At 41.3% G+C, this 18550-nt stretch overlaps 1 protein-coding gene across 3 annotated transcripts in view; it reads right to left on the bottom strand.

The window, feature by feature from the left end:
- Positions 1-7129: 7129 nt before the first annotated feature.
- The window catches only part of snx19b (sorting nexin 19b), a 38351-nt gene continuing 26930 nt past the window's right edge, over positions 7130-18550 (bottom strand). For 2 of the 3 annotated variants that reach the window (XM_071471619.1, XM_071471618.1), the window contains exons 12-14: positions 11991-12175; positions 11479-11566; positions 9621-9886 (exon numbers count right to left, since the gene is read on the bottom strand). In XM_071471619.1, the coding sequence (XP_071327720.1) occupies positions 9763-9886; positions 11479-11566; positions 11991-12175 (397 nt within the window). In that variant the 3' untranslated portion in view covers positions 9621-9762. Of the gene's footprint in view, positions 9887-11478; positions 11567-11990; positions 12176-18550 lie in introns of all 3 variants that reach the window. The other variant, XM_071471617.1, reaches the window with a different exon arrangement.

The following is an 18550-nucleotide window of genomic DNA, read 5'->3' as shown; positions in this document are numbered from 1 at the left end:
TGCTCAGCAGTTTGGCTGCATTGCGACAGCGAGGCGGAGCTGGTAACCAGAAAACAACTGGACTGGGAGTTAACCCTCTGTTCGTTTCTCTCTCTCTCTCTCTCTCTCTCTCTCTCTCTCTCTCTCTCTCTCTCTCTCTCTCTCTCTCTCTCTCTCTCCTCGACATGACTGGAGGTCACGGGTCATTCACCTTATTTCCGTCCACACCTCAGATTCACCGTCTTACTCATCACATTTAATCTGATGCATTTCTTCAGCAAAACAAACTTGGTTCTGACAGTGAACTTAACCCTCATCATAAATATTCAACCCCACCACAGTCCGTCCTCACTGTCACTGTGACGTCTGTGATAATGAAGCTTCGTGTGATCCTGAGCAGACGCCAGCCTGAGGACTCTGCTTCATCCTCGCCTCCCTCTCAGCAGTAACAGGTGCATCGCTGGTAGTTTGTCGTGTGGCGCCTCCCTGAGGTCGCTTTAAACACTGACACTGACTCAACACTTTGGTTACGTCGCCATCTAGAGGCGAAGGATTCACACACACTCAGAAATTTACTAAACCACAGGATGAAACAGTTATCGGTGAGATGTGATGTAGAGTCAGATAGAAATCTAATTCACAGTTTTATAGATTTTATTTGGCCTTCAAAGACATGTTGAAAAAGCAGTTCTAGACCCACCTGTCTTACATTTCTTTATTTTTATTTCTTTATTACTTTATTATCTCTTTTATTGTGAAGGAGCCTGTAATGTCTGATCTACAAAGGTAGGCCTCTATATAAATACATTTGATTACAATAATAATAATCAGCATCATTATACATTTCTAATGGAGACAAATGGTGATGAAATAACAGAAACTACACACAAGATAAGAACTTTTTGAATTGGATCTGGGTAAATCTCTTGAGAGTTTGTGTTGTTTTTTTTATTAAGCATTTTTCACTTTAAATTTTCTTTCTCATTAAAAGGTGTTTTACTAATAAAGGCTCTCACCTATGAGCCACTGGGAGGCACTGCAGTGCAGCACAGACACTGATCTGAGTTTGCCCCGACGGTCTCATTTAAAATGCACAATGTGCATGTTGTTAATGCAGGTGAGATCTTTACACCTGAAAAAGTGACATTTTGAGACTCATTTCAGGACCATCAGCACAACATCACATCCTGAAAAGAGTTTTTTTTTTTGCTAAAATCAACTTGGTAAAGAAAAACAGTCAAACATTCATAACTTCAGAGCAAAAAGCACAAAAGGTTTTTATTGTTGTGCTATAACCAGTGATCTCTCTCTCTCTCTCTGTGTGTGTGTGTGTGTGTGTGTGTGTGTGTGTGTGTGTGAGGAGGCACGTTGAAGAATTTGCATAAACTGTTGTGAACAGATTGATTTTGAAGAGCAGACCACACTCTGCTGAGTTGTTTTCTTCTCTCTGGCCACAGTGTCCTGAGATGATTTCTGTGATGTTTATTTGTTTCAAGATGTCAGAACCACAATGAGTTTGTCAAAGGAACGACGCCAAATGTCTCCTCGTGGCATTAAAGATGATTTTTATGTACTTTTTTCTGAAACAGCTAATCGGGCTTCCAGAAATAGACCCCTCAGGTTTTGTCCTTTAAAGGGCAGTCGGCTCAAACATGTATGTTCCCAGAGCTGGTCTGCATTTCATTATGTAAGAAAGAAAACAAGAGTTAGACGGAGAGTGAAAGGTGGAGTGAGCCTCCAGAAAACGGACTGGGCTGTGACGAGAAGAGGTTGCATAACCTGTCGAGGACAAAGAACATGTGGTTTGCATGTAAACCTGCTGGCGCTGCAGGCTGACGCTGATGTCAAACAACACTTTTAATTCATTTACCGTCCGAAAAAACTGCTCAGGAGGACGTGTGGCTGCTGCAGCCCCCCCACGCTAATGATGCAGCTGATTGGCTCCGTGGTTTGGAACAAGATGGAAGTCACGTGTTGTCTGTACACATTGTTATTGACTGTGGGAATTAGTGCAAATAAAGTTTTTCACACCAGCTAAATACACAAACTGCAACAGAGGAAAAAAATCTGCTTTAGATTTACTCCATTTTACTCCATTAGATTATTCCAATTTCCATTTAATAACGGTTCTGGAGCTTTCAATCACATCACATGATCTTCATTAACAGACGGAGCAAATCTGACTGTATTTTCAAGGACAGAAAGTTAGTTCTGTTTACAAAAAAGATCTCCTCCAAATGAAGCAACATTAAAGCATAACTGTCCAATTAAAACCATGCATCTCCATATTTGATTTTTTTTTTTTTTCCGGATGAATTAAAATGATTAAATGTTCTTTCATGAGAATAAGTGAGGGAATCCGCTGAGGCCGAAAAGAAAAGAAAATATCTAAAAAAGCTCAAAATGTTTTTAGAGCTGAAACAATTGATCGTTTTGTTCATCCACAGAAATTTAATCTGCAACAATTTTCCTTTTTGTAAAAGCCCTTTTTTCAATCATAAATCATCATCACTCTCTGGTTACAGCTTCTTAAATGGGAGCCATTGCTGCTTTTCTCTGTTTTATATCATTGTAAATGTGAATATTTTGGTTTTTCCTCTGACAAAACGAGACATGATCTCGGGCTGGAGAAAGCTGCGCTGCACATTTTTCTCAACTTTATGAAATTTTACAGACCAAATCATGAATCAATAGCTACAGCGTGAGCTGTGTTTCTTGTTGCTCTGTTTTGGACATGTTGCCCTGTCAGGGGCCTTTTTTCTGTCCTTGGTGTATCATGGCTGTAATGCAACATTTCAGTGACATTTAAGGCACCTGCAACATTCATGGATCCAGGTCCATTAAAATCATAGTTTGGTATCAAAGGTGCGCTGTCGTGTCTCCGACCATGTGGGTGAAGCAATGCACTGATCTACACGTGGTGGTAGCAACAAAAGGCAAGAAGAAGAAGACGACGACTTTGGACCATGAATGTAAACAACGCTGGATTTTACTTCAGTTTGCAGATGTTTAAGGAGGAAGGACTCAGTGTGTTTCTCACCTTTAAATAGTTGCAGGTGTTGCAGTTGTCCTCTTGGGGACACTTTCACTAGTCTGTCTCTCTCTGTCTGCAGGAAGCTGATTATAGATCTGGAGCATGTGAGTGTCTTCCAGGATATTTAAGTCCTCAACCTCTCTGCAGGCACACACCATGTTCTGGGTTTGGTTATGTTGTCTTAGTTTGATCCTCATGTTTAGTTCTGCACCTGCACTCTGATGTTACTGGTTTCCACACCTCAAGATTTAATTTGGCATCTTAATAAAAATATTCTTTAATCCTAACTATGGTGTGTCTCCTTGAACCAGGGTCATAACAAAGTTGACAGTGACCGAGGCTGGATTACCTACTTTGCAGAGCTGTTGGCTGCCCCAGGGCCCCAAACCCTCAGGGGCCATTGTGAATTTCTTTGGGAATCTGCACAACTGAAGTTCAAATTGATCAATTCTGCATTACTGTACGTTGTGGGCCTGTCTTGTACAGGGGCCCCAGGTCATAATGTAATTCTGACAGCTACTAAACGGTGCTGAAGCTGCTATCTATAGTCTGCTGTGTACTTGATGGAAACTTGGATGCAACAGGGGCCCAAGAGAATTTATTTATTTATTTATTTTACCCTGGGGCCCCCGACAAGTTATTTATATCGAGAGACGTCATGTATTTTTAACTTTAATCCTGAAGAGACACACAGAGGAGACACCATGAGGCCTTTCTGCTTCAAACTGGCCACTTCAAAATAAAAGCTTTTCCTGTTTAGGGACTCTGACAACATCAACTCATCATCTAGTTTCAGAGAATCTCACCTCAGGGTCCATTTACTGGCTTTTGTGGAGCTTTCAGTTACGTCACATGATCTCCTTTTATTTATTAGTTAAACATTTTAAAGACTTCTCTGTGCTGGCTTCAAGGTTTAACACCCAACAACTGAGCAAAGTCGCTGCTGATGAAGATCATGTGACATCACTGAAAGCTCCAAACAGCTGGAGGTGAGATTGGTCCATCAGGAATCATCTCTAAAAGTTTTACTGATGCATCACTTCAGTTTAATTTCACTCTTCTTCAGATGCTGTGTTGAAGGAATGTATTAGTGATAAAGATGGTAAACTGGGTTGAGCTGTCACCATAGCAACCTGCAACCTCCCCAGACTATGCAGCAGCAGCAGCAGCAGTAGGTAAAAGCTCAGCACCTCCCTGGGTGCAGTTGTTACAGTGACACTGCGAGTGTGTCTGGTCATGTGGCTGCATGGTGGTCGGCCCCGGCCCCCGAAACACAAAGAGCGCTCAGCGGAGGGCCTCTTCTCTGTGCCACTGTCAGAATGGATGAGGCAAAGTCAATTAGAGTAGCTCCTCCTCCTCCTCCTCCGTCACTGTGGATGTCTTCAGGCTGCACATGAAGAGTCGGTCCTGATGTTAGTCTCTGTCATCCATGATGACACGAGGCGCCTCATGAACCACAGTCACATTAAAACAGTCTGGGAATCTCATAATGAAATTTTATTTTCACTGCACATCACATTTATTCATCTAATTAAACAATATCGTTTTGGGGGGGTCACAGTATTTCTTCATTTAAAGGCAGTTATGGATCCCAGAGCTCCCCTGCTACTGGATGGTGACCTGCCAAACCACCGACAGACCGAACTTTTCAGGTCAGAGTGGAGTGTTGTTATAGTCAGTCTGCTGTGGAGGCTTTTCCTCGCTGACGATAAAAACACAGGGAGAGACGCAGGATTCAGTGGTTTAAACCTACCTGCATGAGCCCTGACAGATATCACTAATCCTCTGTGGGTCGCACCCCCCCTCAGACCACCGGTCAGCCCTCTGAAAAACTCTCCAGGAACTGGCCTTTACTGGCTCGTTCACTCCGTTTGGCACTCTGTTCTCTTAGCTCACTCATATATAACTTCTCCTGGGATAAAATAAATTCCAACGTTCCAATAAGGTTATTTCGGACGGTCACGTTTCGCAGCTCAGTGGTGAACCGGGAGTTTTATTTGAGGAAGTCTGAAAACAGGAGAACATGAGCGAGTTCCGCCTACAGCTAAAATAAAATGTGATGAGTCATTCAATAAAAAATGAATCGACAGCGTAATAGTAAAGTAACCATCATTCATTAATAAAATCACAAATATTTTCTTATTTCAAACCCTAAAACTTTGGGGTTTTGATTGTCTGGACAAAATAAGACATTTGAGAATGTTTGGAACATGTAATGGCCGATTAAAAGATACATTTATTAACCAATTAATTGGTACTAATCATTAATTGCACCAGTGATTCAGTCAAAATATGGAAAAAAAAAATGCTGTATCAATCTAAACCGTCTGTGTGGAGCTTGACCTTGAAAACTGAAAAAACAATCTCCATCCAAAGTCCATTTACTTGCTCATTCTCAACTTTTCATACAGGTCAGTGCAGCTCAAAGTGCTTCACAGATGACTGATAAACAAAAGGAAAATAAAGTAAGAAAAGTTCTGGAGCTTTTGACAGCGTCGCACTGTCTTCACCGGCAGATGGAATGAGTTTGTCAGCTGAATCTTACCCATTATTTTGAGCACTTCAAGGACTTGTTGGAATAAGCTGAGAAACCTACTACTGATGAAGACAGTTACGGTCATGAAACTACAGCTATTGGTAAGTTTTGCTGTTGCTACATAGCTAACGTTAGCATTAACAACCATTTACTTATCAGTCTAGAGGAAACGTTGTGAGTTCAGCATCAAACTTTACTCCTTTACTCGCCAAGAGCTGTCTCCACAGGTGGAAAGCAACGCCAATGTCAGAGGGAGTATTATAACCTCCTGTAAATGCAACAATGACTGAAGCTCTTGTCCAGCAACAATCACCACCATCCGCTCGTTCGGCGGCAGAGAACACCTACAAACAGTCCTTCAACCTTCCTTTAGATCATGTGAGGCTGTGCAGAACCAAGTAAGTGGACTTTGAGTGGAGTGTTGAGTTGAGTGTTTTGTCAGCTGCTGTATCCAAGGTCTCAAAATAATGAAAAGATTCAACTGACAACTGAGCGAACTGCAGGACTGAGGACTGAAATGTCATATTTAACTGAAAGAAATCAAATTTTTTCAATGTGAATTTTGAACAAAAACACAATCAAGATCACATTTATTCACCCGTATCCCTCAGCCCTCGACTAATCCATAGTGTCGCTTACAGTTTTATCTGTAAATCCGATTTATGAGGATTTCTCGGCAATGCAAAGTTGCCCTCCAATACCCCCGCCCCCCTAAAATCCCCCCTTTGTTGTTAGAGAAGTGGAGCTGAACAGAAACTGTTCCAAGAAATGGGTCTGATCTTTATTATGGGGTATTTAAAGGTTTTCATCCGCACACTTTTTGTTGTTGTTGGACGCGAGTCACGAGTCTGCAGGCTAGAGCAAATTAGTGGAGAGCTGACAGAGCGTAGCGAATGTAAAATGTCTATACAGAGGGGTAAGAAAATGATAATATGGAACAGTGACCTTGAAGAGGCAGAGGACATTTCTGGTGAGGCTCCAGACAGTTAGAGAAAGGCCTGGGATAAATTTAAAGTGAAATCTCGTAAAAAAAAAAAAATAACCAAGCAACTCACCAGCCTCTTGTAAAATGTATGAAGCACCTCGGGCCAAGAAAATAACGAGTGTGAACAACAGTTGAAGATTTAATATATCATGTTTGGTAACTTTATTGTTTTTGCAAATATTCTCGGGAACAACCAGCAAATGATTAAAAGACAGAGACAATAGAGAAGCAGATTCACAGCATTGACGTGCACAACACGAGCACGGAAGCACAGAAACAACAGAGACCTGATGGAGAATAACAGTGCAGGGAACAGAATGATAGATAACAGTGGACCTGTACAGTGTTGTCGATCACTGCAAAAGACATTGACATAAACTTTTTGTGTCTATGTTGTAAATATCTGTAACATGTTGCTGTTCTACGTCACATTTGGTGTCAATATGTTCCATGAAAATTTGATTCATCTACCATCTATTAATTAAAGCAGCGTAACACTACCACAGGACAAGTGCTTTTTTTTTGTGCTTTAATTTGAACCTTTTTAATGTTTTAACAATGACATAATAATCTGGTTATTACACAGTATTACAAGTTTTTTTTTTTTTTTGTCAGGTGTTTATTTCTGTAATACACATTTTGGCCACTAGAGGCTGTGGGGAAAAATTCCCCTACCAAATCTCTAAAAGGCAAGTGATGAAGAAAAAAAAAAAAAAAAACATTAATCAGGAGTTTGTTTGTGTAATACTCACAACAAGAGGCTGAAGTGCACGTCTACCTGCAGTTCTACCTGTAGGTTCTGATTTCTAACTGAGCGCTGTGTGGATAAGTGAAGTAAACAGAGGCAAACCAGGATGTGATGCAAGCAGCAAACTTATTAAAGCAACGCTGAGTATCACAGACTGCATCTACAACCAGTTCACCCCCCCACCCCTGTCTGGACTGGAGACTCAACACTGCTTGTTCCACTTCCTCCACATATATTTCTACATACGTTTGTTAATGTGGACACTGACAGAATTAACCAAGATAAGAAAAATGTCATAACATGAAAAGGATCTTGTTAAAGCAAGAAAATGCTCATGATCATGATACAGGGAGTAAACATGTTTTTGTCTCAGTGGCAGCAGTTTATAAGTGGGTGAATATGTGCTGAGTCAGCGTAACAACACACATGGAATTCCTTCATTAGAATAAACAATCAAAAATACGTCCACAATATAAGAACTGTAACAGCTTCAACATTCAGCACAATCTGTCACAGTGACGAGAACAGTTAACAGTTTCACCACAGAGCTGGGACTGGGTCATTATCATGGTCAGTGATACACAGCAGCTGCACCAAACTTCACTGAGTCGCCTTGTGAGGGGGAACCAGGAGAAAGCTCCTCCTAACAGGTCGCTCCTCTCTGACACCTCACTCCTTCTTTTATGGTTGGAATTCAGAATGAATCATCATTTTGTACTTCATGAAAATAAATCAATAAATAGGTCAATAAATAGAATAAATCACAAGTCAACACATTGGGAAGAAAAAGGAATTTAAGACGAGGATGAGACCGCTGAACCAGGGTGTAAGTGCAAAACACTGGAATTATATTAACATTAAAATCTTCTTTTTTTTCCCACTTACAATATAGAATGTAACATTTCTCAAACTTGGCATCAGAACCTCATGATTTAACTGAATCTGTACTTTAGAAAATATTTTCTTTATCTCAATGTAACCTGGACTCTATACTCAGAAAAATAAAACACAAAACTATGCAGAATCACAATTAACATGGCAACTTCTGTAAATTGTTGTTTTACCACAGTGAAATAAGGCAAGAAGATACTAAGGCAAATTTTCAAAAGCACAAAACCTTGAACAACACGTTTAAAGTGACTGTGGCGACACTGATCACGTGGTCCTCAGGCAGCAGAGTGATAAAGGTCTGAAATAATACACTGACTCTACACAGTGTTAAAGACATGATGAGTTTTTGTGGATTATTTGGTGAGAATTTTTATCTTTGATACAATTGTTTGAATTGTTTCCTGCAGCAAATATCGGTGGCAGTGTGCTGCCTTAGTTAGAAGAAAATCAAACTAGTACACCTTTATGAAACAGAATTATAATTATTCTAAATTATAAAAGACAAGATGCATCAGAATCTGACTGATTCAGCTCAGCAGGACCAAGGGATTGATCACATCTTTCTTCTGCTTTGTAGTAATTAATTAGAGCAGAAGAAAAAAGAAAATCTTTTAAACACTGGGAAAAGTTGAGACAGTCAGGTGAGGAGGAAAAACTCATCGACCTGTGGGACACACCTGAAGACTGGACAAACCACACATACAGACTGTTTCCACCAGTGGAAGGAGCATAAATCAAACACACCTCATTAATCAGTAACCACTGAGTTCAGACGACCTATGGGCCCAAATTAGGGTCAAAAAGCTTTAAGTGATGTTCACAAATAATTTTAAGTTGAAAACCTGTGTTTTCAACTAAAAAGTTGTTTGCGTGGAAAAGATCTGTATGTAGAGAGACTGTGGATAAAATCTGAACAGATGATGTGAGTGGTGAGGTGACACCAATACGCTGTGAAACCTCAGATTTAGGACGTGTAGCTCACATGATGTCAGAATCACACGTGGCTCGACACAGAGCCAGAAGGTTCCTGGAGAATGGGTTAACAGAGAAAAGGAACAGTGATGCTAAATCCCTATAGAGCTTTTTGGATTTAAGGGGGGGGGAGCAAATCCTGCTTTTCCAGATTAGATCAACAGGTGTGAGGTCTGTGGCAGGGGCCGAGGGCCGAGTGTGAAAACCATCTGAAGAGAGTTTAGTCAAAGCCAGGGAGTTTAGTGGGCAGGAAGGGGCTGGATGTGGACAGCGGATGAAGCTTCGCCACATGTTTAGATCTGACGCATGAGATCAAACACAAACCAGGTGCTCTCATGTAATTAAAGCTGCTTCAAATGTAGCGTGTGTTTAAGTGTGTGTGTAAACAGGACACCACGTTCAAATGTCAATACATCAACACATAATTAGACACAGGACTGACCTCAGGAGTTTACAGTGAGCATTCAGTCTCTGCAGGAACACTCACTTCCAGACGTTAGCGGGACAGGAGCAGTGCGATGTCACGCTGCCTCTCAGCACTTCATCACAGGTGAATGATGGGTGAGGAGGACGAAACATTAAAGCTGGATTTACAGGGGTTTTTGTGGGTTGTCTCCTCATGCCAGCAACTTCTCAGGGTTTCTAGAGAGGGTCAGCAGCAGGCTCCTCTGGAAGTCCTCCTCAGGTATCTCAGGGACCAGGAACTCCAGCAGAAGGTCAAATATGCAGTAGACCAGGTGTCTAAGGGAACAGGACCAGAGTGCTTAGTGAGACCTGGGGAGGATGTGCTGTGATAATACAGCTGATGTGAGGCCCCTTTGAGTCTAGCAACAAAAAACCAAATTGATTGGATCTTAATTTTGTTTCTCAATGTCTTTGTATGAGTCATGTTTAAAGTTTAGGTTATTTCAGGCTAAAGCTGAAAAGTTTAGGAAATAGATCATAAATAAATCATAAATCAGGAGCTGATAGATTCATCATCAGGAGCCAATTGCATTGTGGAGATTTAAAGGTCCCATATTTTGTTGTTGATATCCATAAGAGGATATATTAGTGGTTTTAAGTAATAAAAACCATCTCAGTGTAGTTTTACATCTCCTCTCTCAGGCTTCTCCAGTAACAACAGGTCAGCGAACCAATCAGAAGAGAGGATCTGGGCAGTGACATTTCTCAGGACAATAATGTGCGTCATTATCAGAAGGATTATGATGAATCCAGTGAGACTTTGTGCAGCTGTCTGTCTGAACAAATTCAGTAACCATCAGATTTCAACCATGAAATCAAAACTAACTAACTAACAAAAACAAAGGCTTGGTTACACTCAGTCGGTTCCACATGAAGTGGAAGAGAGTGATTCTAACCACGGTTTGTTTCCTACATCTGTAAACATTTCAGCTGTTGTTTAGTCGGCAGCCCGTTGTTTGGAGGAGAAATCCATCCACCCATCATGATTCCAGGTGAGTCTGAGTGAGCTCATATGCTCTGACTGCTTGATTAGACACACCTGCTTGTTAACACAAACCAGCACCTCCATCAGCAAACAATGTGGAAACATCTGAGTACACAAAGCATGCAGGCAGATCGAGTACAGTTTATCAGAGGGGACACGACCTGCGAGGTAAGGGAATGGTTTGTTGTCATTATTGGTGGCATTTCCAACAGAATCATAGTTTTCAAACCGGGGATTCCACCATCCCTGTCAAATAACACTGATTATGGGAGTGTGTCATGTCCTCGTGCACTGATGCCTTAAAGGTCCCACAGTGTATAAAGGTAGATGTCCATGTGTTTGTGATTATAAAGCAGATCTAGGTTCTATATTAATACTGTGAAAGTATCAAAGCCTCAGTCCACAGAGTTATGCACACAGCCTGTATTCAGACACTGAGCCTTAAAACCAGCCGTCAGGACTTCTGTAACTTAGTGATGTCACAACAAAGCAGTCACTGCTCTAAGCCCCGCCCACCTGGACCCACCATCGAACTTTGCAGGATTTGGTTTCTTTGAGTGTTTACCTGAAATCTGCCATATTTTTTATTAGATAACTCAGAAAACAGTCAGCCAATCAGAAGAGAGGCTCAGATCCTCTCTTCTGATTGGCTGACTGACCTGTTGTTACTAGAGCTTAACAGAGAGAAGCCTGAGAGAGGAGATGTAAAACTACACTGAGATGTTTTTTGGTTCTTAAAACCACAAATAAATCTTGTTATGGACGCTTAAGATAAAACACAGGAGAATTGTAAAATATGGGACCTTTAAACATGTTGCCGATGTTGCCTGTACCATAAATTGCTAATGACTGTAACAAAGTGTATAGTACACAGTATATTGACCTGTTAATGTAGGGGTCTTGTAGAGAGTCCAGTGCAGTCTGCCAGCTGAGTTTGTACTTGTCTGAACCCAACATATCTGAGACCACATCTGAAAAAACACAAACATATGGAGAATTATATACCATTGTTTAACTGGCTGTTGGTTTTGTGTGTGTGTGTGTGTGTGTGTGTGTGTGTGTGTGTATGCCTCTGCCATAATTGTAAGCTGAAACACTCACTTTATCAACTGATAGAATTAAAGCAGGGCAACAGGACTGATGCTAGAAACTTGAGACTAACACTGATATTTGACATTTTAAAAACATCTGATACCAATTTATTTGTTTTTACATAAACACAAAGATTTCTGATGAGGAGCCCATTGTTTTATTAAAGAATTGTGACAAAGAGATTTTACAGTTGAAAAAGAAAGCGACAAACTAATTTCTCTGCACTTTTTTGTTAGTCATCAGCCTGAATATACCCCAATATCAATAAATCCTCTCCGACTCCTCCTCTGTGTGTGCTTGTACCTGGTAGCAGTCTCATCAGACAATGTAAGGCTTGTTGCCTGGTGCTGTCCTTCTGCTGCTGGCTGCGTTCAAGTTGAGGCGACGTAGGCAGAGCTCCACCCGGCCACACCGCCTCCTGGATGACCTGCAGGTACACCACCCAGTACCTTTTGCATGTCAGGTTGGCTACGCTCACGTCCAGCCATCTGAAGTTCACAAACACACCACAGTTGTTTCAGGTTAGTTTGGCTGAAGGTGGAATCTGGGGGTTTCTGCCACCATCCCAACATGTCGTGTTTTTGTGACCTTGGCCACGGTTGTTTAACCTCCTGACTTTGAGGTCCCACAAAACAGTCAGTAAGTTCAATGAGTTGTGACCTTGTCAACATGCCTGACCTGACAAGTACTGACTGATCTTGTCCTCAGACCAGCCAGTCCTTTTAAATGCAACCCCTGCCTCGCTGCATTCCCACACGGATTTGAAACTCAAGGTTCAGCAGGGGAGTCCAGGCCGGCCCAGTGATCTCAAACTGAGCCCTCCTCCCTGAAGAGCTCCACATAACTGCTGGATTTAAGGTCTTGTGATGAGTAAATTCAATAGACTATGTATAGCTGGGAGACTTTGACCCTTTGGTTGTGACCTGACCTTTTTCCCACCAAGATTTACCCTCGGAGGGGTGGAAACACAGCCATTCACCGGGCAGACAGGGCGAGGAGGTTATTTAAGGCACAAAGTAAAAGCTAAAAACAACATCAAAGTGGCTGAAGCATTCAAGCATTGTACGGGTCAAGCCTATAAAGATGTAGGTGATACTTGCATGCTGGTAGTCGTCTAAAGGACAAAGTAAAACCATCAAGACCATCAAAGGCCTCAGGATCAATTCAGATTCTGTTAGAGTTTCCAGGACTTGCAGACACCCGAAAATGTTTAACACTATGCAGATGCTGTTATGCAATATTGTTTAAACCTCAGAGCTGTGTTAAAGAGAACCAGGGACCTCCCTCAGGGCTCAATGTTCTGCTTGATGTTCGCTCACTTCATGTGGGCCCTAATAAAGTTATTTCATTAGCTTGCTGTGGCCAGTTACCACTCTGCTGAGATACGGACAGATGAGTGGTGCCAGCCACCATTTTTGGTTTCCACTATTTTGCATGTTTTCATCCTGTGGTATTTTATAAGAGTGCAAGTGAAGCCAAAACCTTAATACTTAATACTTCAAGTTGTACATCTGCAGACTGTCCAGTGTTGATGAGCCTCAGGTTTCTGTTCTTGGCTGACAGGAATGGAACCTGACGTGGTCGTCTGCTGTTGTGGTCCATCCACCTCTAGGTTGGACGTGTTGTTCATTCTGAGATGCTTTTCTCTTTGTGTCAGCTCCAACCAGTCTGACTATTCTTCTCTGACTGTTTTCGTCCACAGAGCTGGATGTTTTTACGACTCCGGGCCTCAGGTTGTCCGTCCGTCCCACTCTCATGAACGTGATATCTCAGGAACGCCGTCTTTAAATTTGGTAAAAACATTCCTTGGGACTCATGGATGAACTGATTAGATTCTGGTGGTCAAAGGTCAAGGTTGCAGTGACCTTAAAAAACACGGTTTTGGCCTCTTGAGGGAATTTCATCATGGCACAAACATTTACTTGGACTCAAAGGATGAACTGATTAGAATCACAAACCTGTTTTTGGCCATAATTCACACATGCATACACAAATTATGACACAATTTAGCTCAAATGTCTATAAGGATAAAATGAAGTGATGGCATTTTGTATCCAAAAGGTCAAAGGTCAACTTCACTGTTCAGCAAAAACACCTCTGGACATTTTTCAATGCTGTAACTCAGGAAGGAGAGGTTGTGACCATATTTCCTGCAATTTGACTGGTTGGTGGAGGCGTACAACCGTGAAGAGGTAATTCTATTTTTTGAGCTCTATTCTGAGTGAAAACTCTTGGAGTTAAACAGACAGTGACTAAAAGTCAACAAATACAGACATTTATATGCATTCAGAAGTGAATATCAGACTTTCAAGCTGGGAAAGATAAAGATAGGAGAGTGGAAAGGAGAGTAGCACATGGCAAACTCCTATCAGTGGAGGCTACTGTCCATAGAAGAAAGCTGGAGCTCTTCATATAAATCCACAGCTTTGTCGAGAGAAGTTTTAATACTGTTTATTAAACAACCACATGCTCCTATGGTGTTTAATTGTGTCCAGCAGCTAAGGCAAAGTTTCAGTTTGATGCTCGCTTGGTGGATATGGATCTTTTTATGCAAGTTCTGATTTTGATGAAACACAATATAAAAGTGATATTGAAAATTGGGATATCAGACTGACTGAGGAGGCTACAGTGCACAATGTCTAACCAAATCTTTACAAGTTGAAACCAACAAACATAATTACCATTGTGATTATTGAGGTTTAGTTACTATTATCACAGTATTTCTATTTTTACCATCCAGCCCTGTGGATGCCTGAAAACTACCATTCATTTAGTTGGTGTCCAAACTCTGTGGTTTGACATTGAGTGGTGGTTAAACTCTACCATGGCCTGTGAGGTCCATATGGCTCCAACAATGCTCACATATAATATACTCATTTATTCACTCCATGCCAAGCAAATAAAAAATCTGTCTTCAGCTGTACTGTCATAAACACAAATAACTGACACCACAGAAATAACAGCAGGACTCTTCTGTCCAGCAGCTATAGCTTAACAAATAAGGACAATCATTTTCTGTGTGGTTATATGTGGAGACAATTAAAGTGTTTTGAGGACCTTCAACAAATGGGGGCAAATAAAAATACTGTAGCAGTGTTTTCCCAGACACAGATTGAGCTGGTGTCTGAATCTGGCTTCACACTTCGGTTTAAATTAACAAGCTGGCACTGTCTGGTCTGGGATCTGATTTAATTGAGGGCACCCAGCAGATGGACCAATCAAACATGTTCCAGGTTTGACTCTGTTGAGACAGATCAGAATATGATTTTAAAAAAATGAACTGCACGCCAAGAATACCAGACAACTATTGGTTATGGCCAAGCAGGAATTATTCATTATAATCATGGCTCCACTCTACAGTAGGTACAAGTTAAAGGGATGCAGATGTTCAGTTAGGATAATTACGCAGACTAATAAAAGACGGACGACATGACAGCTCCATAAAAGTGAAGCCAAAACATCTCAGTCGCCCCTTGGTGACTGGCTCCGCCCCCTCCATGTTGATGGGACAAGGACCAAACTCAAAGTACACGTCAAATAAAATTTTCCCAAACATGGTTCAAATGTTCAAATGGTCAACTCGCAATTGGTCGATCTGGTGTATGACCTCGATCTCAGCTCCACTCTCTGATCACTACAGCGCAGGCGAGATGGTGGCGCTCGTATCCGGAAAATTTGGCTTTGTTTTTGTACAGTGGGAAGAAGAAACCATCGTCCATCTTTAGAGAGATCTTTGGAGATATATTAAAAAGCTTTATTTAGTCAGGTACATTAGTTAAAACACTGATTGGTCTGACCTCACCTGGCCTTCGTCAGGGTGGAAACAGTAAAAGCAGATTATTTATACCTCTGCAGTACTTTTTTTGGGTCTTTTTAATGCCTTTATTATATAGGACGGTGAGAGAGAGAGAGAGACAGGAAAGTTGGGGAGAGAGAGAGAGGATGACATGCAGCGAAGGGCGACATGTCGGACTCGAACCCCGGGCCGATGCGGGGTGAGCCACCAAGGCGCCCCCCACCTCTACAATACATATCACAGACATAATGAAACAACTATCACATCATCACTGTCACTGTAAGTGAACCTCTTGTCAGCAGCATCAGGCCACCGTGGTGGTATAATTAGGGAGGAACACTGTGGTTTAGTTGTGCAGCATCATTTGAGACACACCAAGTCTATTTGAGTCTGTTGATTTGTGTCACCCTAACCCTGACCCTGACTTTAACCTGAATCAACCTCACACCTTTAAACCAACCAGCTGTCGTTTGAAAGGTTTCACCTCAACTCAACCAGTTACCTCTTCAACACCTCATCTTATCTAACACCAACCTGACTGAAACCCGAACCCCGGCCATGGAGGGCAGTGCTACAGGAAACACACTGGGAAACATTATTCAACAGATTTCAACATAAGACCAGTTCCACTTTGGATCCAGGTCCTGGCTAAACACCAGGATTCACTAAGCTCTGACATCAGCAAATCTCTTATCAAATCTCTTTTAGCTGTTGCTAATTAACATAAATTCATAACAGGCAAAAAGAAACGTGGCTGTTGTCTGTGTTCAGCCAAAGATTGTTTATCAGTGAAAGGAGACATCACTCTGTCACACCACTCTCTGACTGCGAGTGAACTGTGTGTCGTCCTCCAACAAGACCACCGGACCGGTAACTCAAAAGAAATGATCACATCATGTCAATTTCAGGATGATCTCCTTGTTAAAAATTTCCATATATCCCATCAATATTTTAATGTTTATCACATTCATAGTTTTGCATCTGCGCCTCCAGAATTAAGAGCCAGTGTGAATTTACTAAATTTACTATATTATTGTATTTTATGTTTCAGGTTTAAGCAAAGTTTTATTTGTCATATGCCAAGAAACAATGTACAGTAAGCAGAGCAGTGAAATGAGGGTTGGACTGTGCAAACAGCAAAAAAAAGGGGAATATTTTGAAATTCAATATTATGAAAAATGTTGCATTCAGCGGGAAATATTGTGATATTCACTAATATTGAATATTGGTCTAACTCTAGCTTCTGCCCCCAGCAAAATATGATTAGAGAGTTTCTTTTTACTCTTTTAGTTACTTGAAAGCTAAACCTAACTAGAGTCAACATGAGTTTAGGTTTGACAAAATGCTATAAAACACTAAAGGTAACAAAACCTTAGCGTGTATTGATTTGACCACACACTATTCAAATTTTGGCACCAAATACTGAATAAGCAGCAGCCTGGTACACACATCACAGCCCGTAACAGACTAACAGAACTTGTTATTTGACAGTTGCCTGTTTTATCTCACAGTAATGAACAGCATCAGTTTCTACTGGACCTGGTGACACTGGTTCACATTTCCCCTCCAACTCTGTGCACAGAGAGAAACTGCTGAAGATCTGAAACAGGACAGACTCGAGCTGAGAGACAGGATGTGGAGTCAAAGACAGCAAATAAACACATCACATTTGTAATGGCTGCTGTCAGTGAGTTTATCATCACTCACAGAGACAAGTCTGTCTGTCGTCTTATATAACCTGCATATATTTTAGCTGCAGGCAGAATCTCATGAGTGCAGTACACTCCTGCTCATAAAAACATCAGATCTCTTTTCAACACATGGAAACGTGAGACAATAAACAGGATGAACAGAGACAAACTTCTGAGTTCACAGTTCATGGTGAGAAAAAAAGTGGAAAATTAAAACACAGATGAACATGAAGCTGTGACTTAAATCCAACGTACACTTCAGGTGAAGACACGAAAGCATCAGAGCTGTGAAGCGATGAGGAGACTGTGTCCTTCCTCACAAAGACACATGACACAAACAGTAACGTCACTATTTCCATCGTGTTTTCTTCTTTTGTGTCCTCTTCTTTTGCAGTGCTGTAATAGCACCCAACTGGAAAAATTAGTGCCACTGACTGTTTATGTCAACAAATAAATTCCTTATATTTATGTAGCAGTAGTGAATGGACACGTAATTCGTATTTTCCTTTGCAGATTTTCTCTAAATTCAGCTTAAATTATGGGAGGGACCGGCTGTAAAAATACTGATCTACGCTCTCGGTTTGTGTCTGTTGAAGAGAAATCATCTCGAGCGGTGAAACAAGGGGTCAATCTGTCGCCTCTCGCTGGGTGGAAAACACTGTCTGCAGAAATCAGGCTGATGAATCAGCATGGGGCGTCTCAGAGGGACGCATACCACGTTACCACAACGTCCACGGTTCAACTCCCGGCCCAGGAGCTCTGTTGCATGTCACCCCCCTCTTCTCATTCTCCCTACTTTTGCCTGCCACCACAGACAAAGACAAACATGCTAAAAAATAATCTAAAAAATAAACCTGAATTACTGGCCTGCAGTTGTATCCCTCCGCCAACCTGCCAAAATGCAGGAAATATGATCACAATCTCCCCTTCTGTTTCTGTGTTACAGTGTTGAATAATGGCCAGAGGTGTTTTTGCACAACATTATCACAGTGAAGTTGACCTTTGACCTTTTGGATATATAATGTCATCACTTCATTTTATCCATACACAAATTTGAGTAAAATTGCATCATAATTAGTGACTGAAATATTGACCAGAAACGTGTTTTGTGAGGTCACAGTGACCAGATGTAGTGAAGTTCCTGATATTCTGCATTCACAAGAATGTGGCATCACTGAGACCTTGAACTTTGACGTTTGACCTCCAAAATCAAATCAGTTTGAAGCAGACGTTTCTGAACAGGTGTAACAGTGACAGCCTTGAAGGTGGTGCAAGTCTTATTATACTTGCTTAACTTGAAGACGTGAAAAATGTTTTTGCGTTCAGCGATTTGTTGTGAGGGAAAAAAATCATCAATCATCCTCAAGCTTTAGGAA

Source organism: Trachinotus anak, unplaced genomic scaffold, assembly GCF_046630095.1.
Source record: "Trachinotus anak isolate AG129_WGS33_773 ecotype Australia unplaced genomic scaffold, CSIRO_AGI_Tana_v1 ptg000034l, whole genome shotgun sequence".
Taxonomy (NCBI): domain Eukaryota; kingdom Metazoa; phylum Chordata; class Actinopteri; order Carangiformes; family Carangidae; genus Trachinotus; species Trachinotus anak.
Note: the sequence above shows the minus strand (reverse complement) of the source record. Positions and strands in the feature narration are given on the sequence as shown.